The sequence below is a fragment of the Mus caroli genome, chromosome 13 (assembly GCF_900094665.2).
Source record: "Mus caroli chromosome 13, CAROLI_EIJ_v1.1, whole genome shotgun sequence".
Taxonomy (NCBI): domain Eukaryota; kingdom Metazoa; phylum Chordata; class Mammalia; order Rodentia; family Muridae; genus Mus; species Mus caroli.
The window spans coordinates 19,754,607-19,772,854 of NC_034582.1; the positions used below are offsets into that span (position 1 = coordinate 19,754,607).

General features: G+C 43.8%; 2 protein-coding genes across 2 annotated transcripts; one reads left to right on the forward strand and one right to left on the reverse strand.

The window, feature by feature from the left end:
- Window positions 1-8,078: 8,078 nt before the first annotated feature.
- Window positions 8,079-8,535, reverse strand: LOC110308159 (histone H2B type 1-A). The gene has a single exon (XM_021180540.1). The coding sequence runs from the start codon at window positions 8,502-8,504 to the stop codon at window positions 8,121-8,123; it is 384 nt and encodes a 127-aa protein (XP_021036199.1). The 5' UTR covers window positions 8,505-8,535; the 3' UTR covers window positions 8,079-8,120.
- Window positions 8,536-8,777: 242 nt separating this feature from the next.
- Window positions 8,778-9,270, forward strand: LOC110308158 (histone H2A type 2-C). Its single transcript, XM_021180539.1, has one exon. It carries the CDS (start codon window positions 8,810-8,812, stop codon window positions 9,197-9,199), a length of 390 nt encoding a protein of 129 aa, XP_021036198.1. The 5' UTR covers window positions 8,778-8,809; the 3' UTR covers window positions 9,200-9,270.
- The last annotated feature ends 8,978 nt before the right edge of the window (window positions 9,271-18,248 follow it).

Consider the following 18,248-nt stretch of genomic DNA (forward strand, 5'->3'; position numbering starts at 1 on the left):
GAGAGAGAGAGAGAGAGAGAGAGAGAGAGAGAGAGAGAGAGAGAAACTCACCACAAACAATGAACATGAGTTGGAACTTAACCTGGGTGATACTGGAGTGAGCATTTCCTTTTCCAAACCCGCTCACTGTTTTTGAATACCAAAAGAGCACTTCCTTCATACTGGAGGCTGTTTATAATGTAACCACAGATACACCATCACACCTTTAAGCTCAATCTATGTTTTTAACACTTCTTGCCAGATATTTATGAGTTTGGACAATAGAAGAATATGTAAAGTTAAGGGTTTTAGTTTTGATTTCCAAGGTGGACCAAATCTGGCCTGACTGCCGAGTACTGGAAAGTCACTCACCTCACCACGGAAGGACCACACACAGCTGTGTGCCCTTCAGCAGCGTCTCCCATTCAGAGAGAGTCACTGACACACAGCATCTGAGCTTAGGCAGTAAACACCAGATGCTGGCAAGTAGGATGTGATGAGCATTCACACTGTCCTGAATTTAGTTTCCTCTATTGTGATTTTATGTTATTTAATGTGTTAATAATGGTGATGTTTACCAGTCAGCATTCACAATGGTGGCTGTCTCTGGGCACTCTGAACCCTGGGCAGAGTCCTATGTTTCAGGGGATGGCCAGGTTTCTGGTTTAGATGAAAGATACTGGACAAGTGTACTTCCTCCTCCTTTAGACCCTGCCCACTGTCATCCCTGCACATGGGTCATCCATCCACATGGGTGTCACCAGCTCCCTAAAACTTCACCCATCTATTTCACAGCTGAACACAGGAGCTCTGTCTGTCACTTTTGATTACACGTTCTAAGCTCCTTAGCTACCCAAAGCTTTGCAGCAAGCGACCTCCAGCTGCTGCCTAGTCACGTCATTCCTAGCTGTTCCCTAGTCACGTCACCCCAGTGCCTCTCCATATTCCCCAGTCAGGTTAGATTGCTTCTTATTACTCAAAGAAACCATGGAGCCACACCTCTGTGTTGATGACCGTCTTTGCTGTCCCTAACTGAACCTTGTTTTTTCCTTGAGTGGCATTTTCTGACACAATCCTCCAGATGTGGCTCGAATATTCTCTTCCTTGGAAATATTGTCTTACTCTCCAGTCCCTTCAAATCAGACCCAAACTTCAACCCCAAAGTCTCCACAAGTTTTATACATAAATATTGTAGCAGTAGCTTTGCATTCACACTTAGGATTTCTTTTTTCTAATTCTCAGTTTGTCCATTTGTTCACTACATTATACACAAATACCTTGAAACACTGTCAAATATTCGACCAAGTTTCCAGTGCCACTCTGTGTCCCCATGCTCATAACACTTGTCCAGTGACTGGAGGGATGTCTTTTAAGTGTCCTTTCACACTGTATTTTTTCTTAATGTGATGCTTGAGTCTTGTCTGGTTCTAAATTTGTTCTTCTATTGACTTGTAGTCATTCCATTTAAGACTTTTCCAGCTTGGGGCCGGAGAGATGGCTTAGCACTTAAGAGCATGGCTGCTTTTCCAGAGATCCTGAGTTCAATTCCCAGCAACCAAATAGTATCTCAGAACTACCTGTAATGGAATCTGATGCCTCTTCTGGCATCCAGGCATACATGCAGACAGAACACTCATACAAAACAAACAAACAAGCAAGCAAATAAATGAATAAATAAAATTTTAAAGAAAGACTTTTCCATCTCAGCCAGTAATAAGATTGGCTTCATTTGTATTTGTTACTCTGGTCTAGTTTCTAAGAAGGAAATGAACAATGAGGCCTCTTAAATGACATAATACTTAGCTTTCTCAGAGGAAATGGAGAGGATGCTCATTGATAAGTCCCTAATTTGCTATATATTTAAAGGGGAGGTATCGATCATGCTGTGGCAGTTCAGCAAAGACAGCAGGCTTAGCTTTGGTTACTAGCATCATACCGCTGGGTAACACACTCGTTGTCCTAGTTAGGGTTTATATTACTGTGATGGAACACCATGAACAAAAGCAAGGTGGGGAGGAAAGGGTTTATTTGGCTTATACTTCCTCATCATAGTCTATCATCAAAGGAAGTCAGGGCAGGAACTCAAGCAGGGAAGGAACCCGGAGGCAGAAGCTGATGCAGAGGCCATGGAAGAGTGCTTCTTACTGGATGGCTCCATATGGCTTGCTCAGCTTGCTTTCTTATAGAACCTAGGACCATGGGCTAGGGATGGCCCCCACCCACAATGCCCTGGGCCCTCACCCATCAATCACTAATTAAGAAAATACCTTACATCCTGATCCTATGGAGGTATTTTCTCAATTGAGGTTTCCTCCCTTCAGATAATTCTAGCATGTGTCAAGCTGACATAAAACTATCCAGCACAATGGTCATATGATACATTGCCACATGGTATGCATGTATTACTTATTAAGAGTGGAGAGTTTAGACCATAAGAGAAAGTGTAAGCCCAGGTGGAAGCAATGGGATGTTAATTTTATTGATACTATGTACGACCCAGCAGGCAGATGTAGTTAAATATGGTCCAGATTTGATAAGTTTCAGGATTTCAGAAGCCATAGCACAGCCAAAGGAACTGTGTAGTAGGCGTGGCAACCACTGCTCTTTTCTATCCTGACAGGAGGGAGGGAGGATTGGATTAAGGAGCCCAAGCAAAAAAATCAGGAAGATGAACAAACCTCCCCCCAACGATCAGCTGTGCCTTCTTGTTCTTGTCTGCTTCTAAATGTTTCTTCTGATTGCCTTCTGCTGTCAGATACAGAGATAAACCTGCCATCTGCCAGCTGAAATCCATGCTTCCCCATTACTATCTACCTATCCCTGTGCTCCACTCTGGTTAAGAACAAGGCAGAGCAGGAAAATAAAAGTTGACTACATGCTGGGTGGGGCCAGTTGGGGGAGGGGGCTTTCACTGTGCTAAATTCAAAGCTGTTGCTTGAGATTGTTGGAGAGATGTCCACGCAATGAAAGGACCTGCTGGAACTAGATTAAAGAAACACGGAGAAGCCATGGAAAAGACTGTTCTTGAGATGTCTTCCTACAGTTCCGGAGGCTGCTGGGACTGGCAACATGGCTGAGAGGAGTCTGAAGCATATTGTCCTCCACCCTTTCCCCCAACAGCCAGGGTTTCTTGCTTCATGGTTTCATTTCTGTGATTTGCTCCAAGGGCAAGCACTGCAGCTCCTGCAGGAAGAGGGACAGCCCTGCACTCACTTTGTTAAGTCTTCAAATTGCCCTGTACACCCCCAACATGTCCCTTCCAACTCCACGTCTGAAAGTCTCTGGGAAGATCTAGTGTAAGCCAGATTGTTTACACTGCATTGTGTGACTCATGCTCCTGTACTCTGAACCAACAGTGGGGGCTGGGCGTAGACAGTTCCTTTCCTGATGTTGCCAACAGGGTGATATATGAGAAAGCAATACACAAAACAGAATAATTTAGAAGTTTTAGGATTTGTTCACTGTAGCAGATGATCCTGGAAAACTTTTCAACTTGTTACTCATATACATGTATATCTGGGACTTAGTCTTATAGTAAATGGTTTCCTCCCCCCCAATAATTTATTTATTTTTATTCCAGTTAATGGGGAGGGGCTTGCAAGGGAGCTGTGATTGCGATGTAAATGGTATTTCTTAGATTGTTGCAAAAAAAAAATTTAAAAACTTCTCAACCCTTCTACACGTTTTGTATGTTTGAAATCTTTGTACTGTTGCTTCCGTCTGACTTCCTTCCCATTTAGATGTGTAGCAGCAAGGCTCTTAGGATTTTTCATAAGAAGACACTAGAGACAATTCACCCTTAATACCTGCTCCTCATCCACCCATGATGGAGAGTAATCAGACATACTTATGTTCTCCTTGGTTTTAACGTCAAGTCTTATCTGTCCTGGTTTGTTCGCAATCTCATTAGCCTTTACTACCCTTTCCCCACAGCCTTATTAGTGTGGAACATTCCATCTTTTACTAGTTACTCTATGCTTTCTTGCTTTTTAAATGAAAAGCAGCCAACACTCACTAAAAATGCTTTTGTCACAAAAATTTCTCTTAGATAGCTTTTTTTTTTATGAGCCAAGGAGAGAGCAACACTGCATTTTGAAGTGAGCACAATTATTACATCAAGGACATGTTATTCACTGGAACATTTTTATTTTGAAACGTCACCACAACCTTTCACAGAAATCATGGCTCTCTATGAGAAGAATGGTCTATCCCACTGTGACTTTTCCTGTTTTATGTAGCATTACACCTCAAAAGTCACTGACATTATGTTTTTTTTTCTTCTGAGGCACTCCATATTACTAATTTCCTTTTCAAAGCGTTATCTGATATGCTGGAATATTACCAGTGATGGGGGAAGTCCTCTAATAACTACAAGTATTTATCCCAGTTTCGATTGCTAAAAAAATAAATCAAAAATAAAATCAAAAAGCAAAGGAACACCACGGCCACAAAGCAAGTTGGAGAGGAAAGATGCCATTTGGCTTACATTTCCACATTGTTGTTCATCATCAAAGGACGTCAGGACAGGAACTCAAACAGGGCAGGGATCTGGAGGCAGAAACTGATACAGTGGCCAAGGAGAGGTGCTGTTTACTGGCTTGCTCCTCATGGCTTGTTCAGCCTGCTTTTGTGTAGAACTCAGGACCACCAGCCCAGAGATAGAACCACCCATAATGGGCAGGACCCTCCGCCATTAATCACTCATTTTATAAGTGCCTTACAGTCACATCTTATGGAGGCATTTTCTCAAAAGTCCAATCTAGACCCGTTTTCTTTCCCCAGTAACATCACTAGCGGGATCTTCTCTGACCAGTTTTATCTACCTCACCCAGTACTATCCATGATCATAAATTACACCCTCAAATCACTGATCCCTGGAAAGAAAACCCCTTCAGACATGCCCACCGCCAGTACTGAATTCTCCCCACAGTCGTGTCACTGTGTGAAAGCAGTGCTCTCCTAAGTTTATAGCCGGTGAATCAAAGTCTCTGTGATCCTGCAATCCAGTTATGTTCTTTGTGAGAAGGGCAAGCGGCTCTGACAAGGTTCTTTGGTTTCAGTTTTGCCTTATCCCAGTCCAGTTCACTCGCTGGCCTTTGCCACGTGGGTGTTTATTTGCACATAACTATGCACTGATAGATTAATATTCACATATGGGAAAAGGCAACATTCCTAGCAATGGTCTCTCCTCTTAAACAGCTTTAGTTTGTCCTCATTTCTGCCAGCCGAATATAGACAGAAGGTGGTCATCTTCTTGTGGCCAGGTGCCTTGTAGGCTGGCTCCGGATCTCACTCCTGACTGCGATCTCAACGGTTCAGGCACCCGGAACAGAACTTATTTTGCTGAACACGGCTCGAGTCCGTGGGCCCCTCACGATTAGCTTGGGCACATGTCTTTGTTCACTTTCCCATGGATGTAGCTGTTATATGGAAAATAGAAAATAGATGACTGTTTGACAAGGCACATGTTATGTCCAACACGACGCTAAGCCGAGATTTGTGGCTTAGTAGACACTGTTAGTCTCTTAGCAACCCAAGGACTGGATCAGTACCACCTCATTTGCATACCGGCGTTTGGGCCTGTGAGCTTGGTGACTGTAAACGTCACACCTCGCTCCAGCTCAGATTCCACTCACCTTTTGCTGTCCTTTCACAGCCTCATTCAAGCCATGGCAGGCTTGCCACCAAAGGCTCCAGAAGGCTGCTGGCACTCAGCAGAGCCAGGAAGCTCAAGGGACGCCCCCAAGAGGCCAGTCAGAGTCTGCACCTCACTGAAAGGGTCTTACCGGGATACCAAGCTCTCAGCCGCCCATCAGCAGCAACTCTGCATAGCATGGCGGAATTTGTTGTGTCTAACAGGTTTCAGCAAGCCTCTGCCTGCAATGGTGGAGAAGATGGGCGCAGCTTCATGCCAGTACCTCGTGTTCAAGATTGAGAAGGTCATCTATAGTTATAGTGTCCAAGTAAAACTGGCCAACGGCCACATCAAGTTCACAAGCCAAAGACCCACCCACACTGTAATGGGCTACACACTTTTGACTTGGGTGGTGTGTCTGAACGTTATAGATTGGATTAAAAAAATAGTGTTAGCAGTGATGTTTGATGTGGTAGGTTCACCAGGCAAAACTGCTCCCTAATCAGACTGAATCTTTAAATATCTAAATGAGGGAAATTTTAGGGAAATTCAGGGAAAAATTCAGAACCAAAGTAAATCAGGTTGGTATGTTCTGTGTGAAGGTGTGGCTGTCTTGAACTTTCCCGAGAGCTCTCTTAGCAATTAGCATTACCAGAGACATAGGGCAGAAGAGCCCAGAGCTGCAGATTTGGGGAAGCCTACCATGGAACCAAAGAAGAAGATTGTCTCTCTGTTGTCAATGTGTAGAGGGAAATAAAACCCTGTAGATCAGCTCCTTTAGAGCTACTGAGTCCAGATTACAGAGCCAGTATTCTGATGAAACCCTGCACATTCACTGAGGTCTTCTTACAAAGCAGATTCAAGTAGGAATGTGAAATCTTGTTTCAAATCATTTGTGTTGGAAACCAGCAGTTTGTCCACTGAGCCTGCCAGTTTGCATTCTGTCATAATTTGTGCTTGGCTCACCTTTATGGCAAGATCCTTTCACATGCTATTTGTGTTCTTCAGTACAAACTGGAATAAAGGTTACCCATATTTTAGTGATTGATGTGAGCAAGCTACCCTGGGCTGGTGGTTCTGGGTTGTATAATAAAACAAGGCAATGCACAGAATTCCTCCATGGTTTCTGCTTCAGTTCCTACCTCCAGGTTCCTTCCATGAGTTCCTGCCCTGAATTCCCTTCATGATGAACTATAACTGTAAGATGAAATAAACACTTTTCTCCCAATTATGTGGGGTTTTTTTTTGTTGTTTGCTTCTTTGTTTGTTTGTTTAACAACAATAGAAACCTTAGCTAAGACACTCTCCCTCAAGGAACAGGGTCAGTTGGGCTATCCATCTTACTCAAGGCTACATTCCACATTACATTGCAAGCTGGTATCACTGGCCTTAGTGTGGAACTGAGTCAGATACAACTCCATTTTGTAATGTTCTTATTTTTCTTTTCAAAAAATTTGAGAAGAATTAGACTGTTCGGCCCTTTTAGAGGACGTGTTTTGCTGGGGAAAAGGGGGGTAAGGGGAGGGAGATTTTGTGGCTTCAAAAGCCAAGACCAGGTCCAGCCTTTTTCCTCTGCCTCTGTCTCTCTCTCCCCTCCTCCCCTCTACTCAGCACCATGTCTGTCTGCTTCTAGTCATGATGATCATGATCTAACCCAACTATAAGCAAGCTATCAATTAAGTGCTTCTTATAAGAGTTGCCTTGGTTATGGTGTCTCTTCACAGCAATAAAGCAATAAAGACGGTACCCAATGAGTGGCACTGCCTGGAAAAGCCATGGAAATTAGCAAAACAGTATTATCAAACAGTATGAATGTGTACTGTACAGACTAGGGTATTACCCTAGTCTGACCACGGCAGAGGATGGTGGACGACTGTGCAGTAGAGCAGGGTTCTCTTGTTTAAACTTCCTGTCCTTGCTGGTTCTGTTCAGTAGCATTACCTCAGCCTACCCAGTTAACATTTTCAATAACAGAGCCAGACTATACATGATGTTAAAGCTATGTCAGGTTTAGAAAGAAGCAGTGCCCATTTAGAGCAATCACAAAAATACCAAGGATCTAAATGCTGGGACAGCTCGACCCTCTGACTAGAGATGGCGTCACTCAAAAGCATTCACCGCCACCGCCATTTTGGCAGGAGCATGAAATGCCGTTATTACCGTTTGTCAGTTGACTGAGGCTAACATATTACACTATGAAGCATTTGAGACAAGGCAGCCCTACCGACTGTTACATTTCCAGCTAAACTAACGCCTGACACCCTCACTACAAAGACATCAGGCCAGGGAGCCCTCAGCTTTATGTGCTGAATCACTTTGTTGCGTGGTCCTCTGTTCTGATGGCAAGCAAGACTCAGGCCCTAAGTACAGACTGGACCAGGCGCTGCTAGTCAAGAGCCCGCATACCCAACCGCAGTCTAGGACCAGCAAGTAAACGCAGCTCTCTCAACAGAAGAGGTGGGTGGCTCTTAAAAGAGCCTTTGGGTTTGTTGTGAGCTCTGCGAGCTCACTTGGAGCTGGTGTACTTGGTGACGGCCTTGGTGCCCTCGGACACCGCGTGCTTGGCCAGCTCCCCGGGCAGCAGCAGGCGCACGGCCGTCTGGATCTCCCGGGACGTGATGGTCGAGCGCTTGTTGTAATGCGCCAGGCGGGACGCCTCGCTCGCGATGCGCTCGAAGATGTCTGTCACAAAGGAGTTCATGATGCTCATGGCCTTAGAGGAGATGCCGGTGTCGGGGTGCACTTGTTTCAGCACCTTATAGATGTAAATGGAGTAGCTCTCCTTGCGGCATCTCTTACGTTTCCGGCCCTCCTTTTTCTGGGTCTTGGTGACCGCTTTCTTGAAGCCTTTCTTGGAAATAGTAGCACCCTTTACCGCCACCTCCGGCATGGCGCAAGTAACCTTTCCCACACCAACGTCTCAAAACAGTTCCAACTGCTGAGAAAACACACACCACTTGAGGTTGACAAGCGGGGGTATTTATAGGCGTGGACATTGGATGACGTATGGGAACATGCAATCCGATTGGACAATAAGTGCTGGGTGCATGCAAATAAGGGGATTCAAGCTGTGGTTTCTGATTGGTCAATCCATCATCAATCAGCCAATCAGGTGTTGAATATAAGCTACCATTAGACTATAAATAGGCATGGTCATGGGGGCCTCGTTTACTGCTTTAAGGCTTTTGAAGAGTCATGTCTGGCCCTACAAAGCGGGGTGGCAAGGCTCGTGCCAAGGTCAAGTCTCGCTCTTCCAGGGCAGGTTTGCAGTTTCCTGTGGGCCGTGTGCACCGCCTTCTCCGCCAAGGGAACTACGCACAGCGAATTGGGGCTGGCGCTCCAGTGTATCTGGCGGCGGTGCTAGAATACTTGACAGCTGAGGTCCTTGAGCTGGCGGGCAACGCCGCCCGCGACAACAAGAAGACGCGCATCACCCCTCGCCACCTGCAGCTGGCCATCCGCAACGACGAGGAGCTCAACAAGCTGCTGGGCCGCGTGACCATCGCGCAGGGTGGCGTCCTGCCCAACATCCAGGCCGTGCTGCTGCCCAAGAAGACCGAGAGCCACAAGCCCCAGACCAAGTGACTCCTGCACAAGGGACAGCAGCAATCAGCTTAAAACAAAAAGGCTCTTTTCAGAGCCACCTTCATTTTCACGAAAAGCTGTGCATGACAGACGGTCAATTTCAGACTTCATTTGGACCTCTACCAGCTGTTAATACTGACCGTATTCTACGACCTTCCGTGCAAAGTATTAGGGTAGGGAAGTAGAGGTGTTTAAGGGTAGTGTGAATGAAGTATCACTCAATTAAAAGTAGGCCACTAATTCAGCTCCTTCTTAGCTGAAAGTTAGCACAGGATGATCCAGTTCTGCAATTTTTCAAAAGTGCCTTAAAAAACTACTGTATCAGTGCTACAAAGTGAGTACAAAGCTAGAATGTTGCTCAAACAAACCCATTCAGAAAAAAAATTAGTTACTCTGTCAGTTTTGAAGGCTGGAGTAAAAGGCTTATCAATTTGTAGTATCAATCTTAGAACTGGAGCAACTGGCCATCGGGAACTGCCATAGGGATATTAGGAACCAAGCTTAGATCCTTTGCGAAAGTAGCAAGTGTTTTTAGTATTTCTTTCATCTGTCCAGCACAATTGTCATAATTTTTTGAAATCCAAGAATGGGTATTAAGAGTTTTTAGCTAGAAAATAAAACCATTTGATTTATTTATTCATTTTGTAAATGCTTACTGACTCCATTTGCTAAGCTAGGCCTAACTCTGGAAGCTTCTGGCCTCTGTACAATCTTATCAAGGCCTAGAATGTTCTCAGCCTCTGAGACTTACTGCTGAATAAGCTCACCCTTTCTAGTTCTTTCTGATCTCTGGGCTGACCAACTCAACTCAGCTGTTCTGTCTCAAACTTGTCTCCAAGCTGACTGATTCAATCTAGCTTCTTTCAGTTTCTTACTGAATTACTCTGCTTGGCCTCATACTAATTTGGCAATGTGTTCTAATCTTCTACGTCGCTCTGTCTTCACCTGTGTCTACTTGTTCTCTCTTCAGCCTCTTTCTATAAAACTCTCCCAGTAAAATTGTTACATTTCTTCTCTCTGTCCCTTAAGTGACTTTCCTTTCCTCTCTTCTCGGGAGAGTTGGGCCTATCCTATTCTGTCAAATCTTACTCATCACTTTGTCTGCCACTCAACCAGACTTTTAAACCCAAGTGCTCCCTTCTGTAAATTAACTTTACCTTCATTGTTTTGGAATTAAAGATGTTATACTAAGAGCCTGTCTGTATCCCAGCCAGTGGGAATTAATGGTGTGTGCTAAGGGCTGAACCACACCACAACTAGAAACAAGGTTTTTCAATAAGTACCACAAGGGTCACAGCATGATAAAATATCCTGCAACACAAAACTTCAATTTAAAAGGTAAAAACAAGTTTATTTATAGTAATGTTGTGACAAGAGCCTCCTTTGCCAATCTGAGAGCTGCTGCACAAACCACAGCTGTCTCAACTTTGGGGATCCTTCTGCTCCATGAGAAGACACCTACCTCCCCCTCTTGCCTGCCCCCGAACAAGCAAAAGTTAGGTGAGATTACCAATGCAGAATGAGTGTCTGGTCAATATTTTAGGGTAATGATTACACAATCTGAACAGAAAACCAATTTTTGGACGATGAGGTAGCTCTAAGCTCAGTGTCCTCTTCAGATTGTTGTCCAGACTCAACTGCTAATGAGGCTTGTCTTAGGGTCATGCATGGTCTAGGCAGCCTGTGGCTAACAATCCTTAGGCTAAGAATAAGGTCCTGCTAACTCCCAGGTTTTTCTTTTTATGTACAATAACTTAGTTTGAAATTCAGTTTGAAATGGAGCTAGTTTTTAGCCACTATTATACATTATACATTTATTATACATTTATGGCAAATATACATATTTTTACTATTCATTTGGTTTGTGACAATTCTTGAGACCAAATGAAAAAAATCTTAGGGAAAAGATAGTTTTGTCTCCTTTGAAAAGTCATGGATTTCTTATTAGGGACCACTGAAGTCAGAATGGTTGAATACTATCTTCAAGTTATGAGGCAAAATAAATCTCAAAGTGCTGTCCTCAAATTATTTTTGCATGAGAATGATATTTTAAAAGTTAGGACAGACTTCCCTGTGTAGTGGGAGCTGATCTTGAACTGGCTCCTCCTTCCTGACTGCTGAGAGCTGCCTGACACAGCTTCACAGCCACGCCCAGCTCTTGGAGGGTTTGTATAAAATGCACTGAAAATCTGTTGGAGGTGGAGTTTGGGGGGTTTTGGTTTATTTGTTTGTTTGGTGGGTTGTTGTTGCTTTGTTATCTTTAATCCCCCTCCCATTGCCCTCCAACAGTTCCTCATCCCATTCCTCCTCCCCTGTCTCCAAGAGGAGGTCCCCACCCACCCACACATACACACCCGTACCCTGCCAGGCCTCCCCACTCCCTGGGGCCTCAAGTCTCTCAAAGGTTAGGTGCATCTTCTCTCAATGAGGCCAGATCAGGCAGTCCTCTGCTGTATATGTGTCAGAGGCCACTGACCAGCCAGTGTATGCTGCATGATTGGTGGCTCTGCCTGAGAGATCTTGGGGGTTCAGGTTTGTTGAGACTGCTGGTCTTCCCATGGGGTCACCCCCCTCCTCAATTTCTTCCAGCCTTTCTAATTCAACCACAGGGGTTTCCCCACTTCAGTCCCTTGACTGAGTAAAAGTATCTGCTTCTGTCTCAGTCACTTGCTTGTTAGGCCTCTCAGAGGGCAGCCATGCTATGCTCCTGTCTGTAAGCACACCATAGCATCAGTAATGGTGTCAGGCCTTGGAGTCTCCCTTGAGATGGACCCCAATTTGAGCCAGTCACTGGACCCCCTTTCCCTCAGTCTCTTCTCCTTTGTTTTGTTTTGTTTTGTTTTGTTTTGTTTTGTTTTTCAAGACAAGGTTTCTCTGTATAGCCCTGGCTGTCCTGGAACTCACTTTGGCCTCGAACTCAGAAATCCACCTGCCTCTGCCTCCCAAGTGCTGGGATTAAAGGCATGCACCACCACGCCCGGCTCTTCTCCATTTTTGTCCCTACAGTTCTTTTAGACAGAAACAATTCTGGGTCAGAGTTTTTGACTGTGGGATGGCAACCCTGTCCCTCCACTTGATGCCCTGTCTTTCTACTTGAAGTGGGCTCTACAAGTTCCCTCTCCCCACTGTAGGGCATTTCATCTAAGGTCCTTCTCTTTGAATCCTGAGATTCTCTCACCTCCCAGGTCTCTGGTACATTCTAGAGGGTCCCCCTACCATCCACCTCCCACTTCCCAAGGTTGCATATTTCCATTCATTCTGCTGGCCCTTGGTGCTTCATTACTGCCCCCGCCTCCACACACACACACACCAGTACCTGATCATGTTCTTCTTTCCCCCTGCCCCTCTCCCTCTTCCACCCAGGTCCCTCCCTCCCTCTGACCTCTGCTTTCTTCTCCTTCCCAAATGAGATTGAGGCATCCTCACTTGGGCCTTTCAGCTTGACAACCTTCTTGAGTTCTATGGATTGTATCCTGGGTATTCTGTACTGTTTTGTTAATATCCACATATTAGTGAGTACATACCATGCATGTCCTTTTGGGTCTAAGATAGGAAGTGAAGAGTTTGGGGGTAATGTTAAGAGCATAGATTTTATGACAACTCAGTATTGGTTGTGAATAAAAGAGCACAGGAATGTAATGTTGGAGCTCAAGGAGATTGCGAAGTTTAAAGAAAGGCCTAAGGCTGAATGGAACTCTTATGAAAATGTAATTTCAGAATTGAGCCAGGTTCCAGCAGGCAACCACTCAGCAGCTTTGGTTTTATCAAGGAAAATCCAGTGTAAAGGCATGGTGCAATCTTCTGCGGTTAAGGAAAGCTGCTGAAGTCAGGCCCGTGCCATGGGAGACCCTGCATGGGGGTCCAGAAAGGCCACTGAATGAAGAAAGTGAAGCCTAGATTGCATTAGAGACTACAAAATAATACAGATGCCAGGGTTGTAGGCACCTGCCAAGGAAAGCTGCCAACAGAACCTGGAACCAGACCAAGAGGGAGAACTGTGCTGCAGTGAACAAAGCTGGAAGGAGTGGGAGATATGACAAGCCATCTATTAAATCCTCTGATGTCATTGGGCACAGAGATGCAGACTTTGCAGTGTGCCCTGATGGCTTTGAAACTTGCTTTGGTCCAGTATTTCCTAAATATGCTTCATTTTCTCATTTTGGAAGGGTAATGTATATTCCCATGGTATTTAAATATACTATTTGAATCAAAATGGAGCACAACTTTGTTCTTTTTATAAATTCTACACTTAAAACTTGCTGGTCCAGAAGGCTTGGAAGAAAAGAATGGAAAAGATACATTTCAGGAAAAAAAAAACTCACCATCTATTACTTATTTTGTAATATTAATATCAAGGATAATATGCAGTAGAAATAATTTAGTGAAATCATTATTTAATAATAAAAATCTCTTGGAAGTTGTTTTAATTCTTTTTTATGTCCACAATGGAAATACATCTTTAAAAAATATTTCAAAGGGCTGGTGAGATGGTTCAACGGTTAAGAGCACTGACTGCTCTTCTGGAGGTCATGAGTTCAAATCCCACAACCACATGGTGGCTCAAAACCATCCGTAATGAGAAACAAATAAAAAAGCTATAGCCAGAGTAGCAGGGGCCAGAGCAGAGGGAGAAGGGAAGGGGAAAAAATATTTCAGAGACGGGAATAGACACATCTGTGATGAATGTGTATTTTAAAATATGTCTTACAAAAAGATAACTATACATAAGTATGTTAAAAGCACAAATCACAACTTATGTGTTAAATAGCAAACCCTAAATCCTTTGGTACTGGGTTCTACCTAATCTGGGTCTCACCCTCACTGTATTCATCTGTGTTTCTTTGCTTTAGTTTGTCTCGCCACTGTTCTTTAATTAGCAACTACTTGTGGCACAAACAAGTACTCTAATCAAATGCTTGCTATGCTGGAAATTTTAAAATGGATTATATGGCAGCAATTTTACTCCCATTGTTTAAATCCTTGTAGAACAAGAATGGCCTGTTAGAGGGTATTTGAACCTGTTTCTAGTAATAGTGTGGCCCAGCACTTAACACACACCTTCAATTCCTCTGGCTGGAATACAGACACGCCTTTGGCACTCTACTTTAATCCCAAACAATGAAGGTAAAGTTAGTTTGCAGAAGGAAGCACCCATGTTTGAAAGGAGGTCTAATTGAGTGGCAGAAAATAGGACAAATCAGAGAAAGATTTGATAGAATAGGATATGCCCAACTCTCCTGAGAGAGAAAAGGGAAGCTATGTAAGGGAGAGTCAGTCAGTACAGGAAGAAGAGGGTACAGTACAGGAATACTGTAGAGTTTGTGGAGAGCAGTGCAGTAGAGTTGAGAGGGGGCATAGAGCAGCACAGAGAAGGAGAAGGAGGCAGTTCTACCGGGAGAGTTTTACAGAGACAGATTGAAGAGAGAACAAGCTAGACACAGGTGAAGACAAAAGGAGCCAGAGAACAAGGAGCCAGAAGATTAGAAAAGATTGCTAAAGTTCGGATGAGGCCAAGCAGAGCAATTCAGAGAACCGAGAGAAGCGCAATGTAATTAGTCAGCTGGGACATGTTTGAGCCAGAACAGCAGAGTTCAACCAGACAGCCAGAGTTCAAAAAGAACTTGAGAGAATGAGCTTAATCAGCAGTAAGTCTCAAAGGCTGAGAACATCCTAGGACTAGATTAGATTGTAAAGAGGCTAGAAGCTTCCAGGATTAGGCCTAGGTTCACAGATGGAGGCAGTAAGCCTCGGAGATGACAACTGCATATGGAGGACAGTAGTTACTTTTACAATGACCTTTTTCTCAATTGTAGCCTTTAAAATCCTGGGAAGTTTCTAGATTGGTCCTGTTTATATTAGGCTTGGTATTCTGCTCATCCAGAGAGAGTAGTAGTGTGAGAAACAGTTCCCATGGGAAGCAAGTGGTTGCAGGATGGAGGAGGAGACCAGAGAAATTTGCCCAGAAGGGAAGTTACAATTCAGTCCTAAGGATATCAGCCACAGGCTTACTCAGGAACCGTTCATTAGCAACAGTCAAAGGCACATCGTGTTTTATAACTTTTGTGAGGTGTGTATTTTTTAAAATGTGTTTTAAAAGATTCTGACATACAGCTTCAGATACAAGTGAGCTCACTTTATGTATGCTAATGAACAAACCATGGGAATATGAATAGTAATAATAAAATATGGCCTTTGCCTGCCAAAATGCCTGGAGCATCTTCTTAGACATTCAAAAAAAAAAAAAAAAAAGGAATGAAGGAGGAAGAAAGGGGAGGAAAGGAGGAAGGTAGGAACAGATGAAGGAAGAGGAATCTTACTAAGGAGATCACAAAAATAACAGCCAAGCAGAAACAAAGGCATCCTGTTGTTTGCAGGCCATTGAAAGTGCATCAGTGACTATTGGGGGAGAGCAGGATGTGTTTTCATCTTAATTCTTTAATGCACAGTGCACTTGTCTCAATTAATCTACTTAAGGTTACCAAGCACTGGGCAATGACCTCTCTCCATCCTCATACGACCTAATGAATTTCACCTTTTTCTTTTTCTTTCTCCTTTTTCTTCTTGAACAGATAGAGTTTATGTTCAGATTTCCCTTTCCACTCTGAGCATTACACACAAGGCGTTGGACATGCAGGACAAGCGCTTCCCACTGAACAGCATCCCCAGCATGACTTTCCAAGTTTCAGGATGTAAGATAAAGGTAAGGTTTCATTATGACAGTTCACACATGTGTATCCTACACCTTGAGCGTATCTGACCTGCATTTCCTTTCTCCATCACACGCCATCTGACCTCATAATTCTGTTCTCTATCCCTGCTGCTCCAGAGCTAGTGAGGAAGGACCATACAGATGTTCAAGGCTGCCTAGGCAGCCTAGTGAGACCCTCACTAACTACACAATGTACGAAATGGGCAGGGGGTGGAGCTCTGTTGTAACACTAACTTAACATAGGTGATCCAGAGGCGGGGGGGGGGGAGTGAAGCACCTCCCTTCACAAATTCTGAGTGAAAATCAATGTGTATGTGGTATGTATATGAATGTGTGGTACGTGTGTGGTATGAGTGTGTGGTAAATGTGCATTATATGTATGATTTGTGTGGTGTATATAGTATATATGTAGTATGTGTGGCACATAGGAATGTGTATAGTGTGTATATTAAGTGTATAGTATATGAGTATTTGGTGTGTGAGTATATGGTATGTATGTATTAGTTTGTGATATGTGTGTATAACTATGGTTTGTGTGTCTGATGTATGTGTGTGGTGTGTTATGTGTGTGTGCATAGTGTTTTTCTGTTTTCATGAATATGTGGTGTATGATGTATATGCCTTGTTTGTATATGCCATAGTGTTTATGATGTGTGTGTAGTTCATGTGTATGTGGTTTAAGTTTGTGTATATGTGATGCATGTGGTTTGTGTGGCTATATCTATATATGTGTGTAGTTTGTATGTGTATTTTATATATATTCGTATATGTGTGACTTATGTTTGTATATTTTCATATCAAATAATTATTAAAATTCTTAAAAATACAATTTCACTTTTGTTGCTTATCAGCATTAAAAAAAATGTAAGCCACAGTAAATCTTTCTTGGAATAGTTATAAATTCTGAATACAAGAGTCGTATGGAGCAGTTGAATATTTAGACCGTGTAGAGTACATGGTGTGTGTGTGTGTGTGTGTGTGTGTCTGTGTGTCTGTGTGTCTGTGTGTGTGTGTCTGTGTCTATGTGTGTCTCTGTGTGTGTGTGTGTCTGTGTGTGTGTGTGTCTGTGTGCATGCATACACACTCACGCACACCTGAGTTCATTTGTATACCAAAGATCAAATTCCTAGGTAATCTGAAATGCGGTTACACGTGTACTCCATTGAAGTCAAATATAATCACAGCTGGCACTAGGGGGGCCCAACAGGCACTGCATGTGAACAGCGATCTATCATTACCCAATTTCTGCATTGATGCTGAAGAAACTGAGTCATCAGATTCTGCACGTCTCACTAACTAAGTCTGGAGAGAAAATTAGACATCAGTGCTCACGGTTTCAAACTGCATTTCAACTTCAACATCACGAGAGTGGCAACAGCTTCACAGGCTGACCACAAATCCACAGATCTTGTGCTGATTTCGTTCTCCCTGCTGTGGGCACAGGATTCAGACAGGCCTTGTTAGAAACCTGCCCTGTCTACTTTTCACCTGGGTGGTTTGGACACAGGCCTCTCTGTGTCTCAGAGCCTCCCTTGCCATTCCTACTTTATAGAGTTCCTAAGATCCAGTCAAAGTCGTGAACAGATGTGCTATCATTTTCTTCACCTAGAGCAGTGATTGTCAGCCCAGTGCAATCCTGGTCCCCAGCAGGCAACTATGATGTCCAGAGACACTTTCAATTATTCAAACTCGGTGGTGGTGATGCTGACCTTTCTTAGATACAGAAAGGGATATCCCTCCGCATCTTACAGAGTACAGGACAGCCTCCCTCAACAAAGAGGCATCCCCACAATGGTAACTTCCTTTACTGAGAGATGATTCTTTTTCGGATTCTATTTGATGTTCTGGAAATACAGTGTAACAAATACAAACAAAGATTGGTCCATTGAGGAAATAGTGATCAACACTACAGCTGTGCCTGACAGCAGTGTGGGAATGGGAATGGTGCAGAAAGTGCAGACAACACTCCTTGTTCAGAACAATCCAAAGCTCTGGATTGACCCAGCTTTCCATCCGCCTCTCCCACTGGGGTTCCAAGTCCGTTGTTAGTGAATTTGGAGACATCTTTTCTGGATGATTTTGTTTAGAGTCTCTCCTGAGGTTGAACTCACCCTGTCTACCCAGGCTGCAGCCTGTTAAATGATCGTGTGCATGGAGATATGTTTCTAAGCTCATAGATGTGGCCGTGAGCATAAGCGTCCAGCCTTGCTATCTGGCTCTCCCTCGGGCTGATCCCAACATGCAACTGGCTTCCCAAGGGCTAGCCCTTCAAAAAACAAGGCCAAGATGGAAGCTTTGGGTCTTTTCTAAGTTCATCTCTGAAGTAACAGACTGTGCCTT

Coding starts and splice junctions, on each gene's coding strand:
- LOC110308159 (XM_021180540.1), bottom strand. CDS start 8,504: ATGCCGGAGGTGGCGGTAAAGGGTGCTACTATTTCCAAGAAAGGCTTC.
- LOC110308158 (XM_021180539.1), top strand. CDS start 8,810: ATGTCTGGCCCTACAAAGCGGGGTGGCAAGGCTCGTGCCAAGGTCAAG.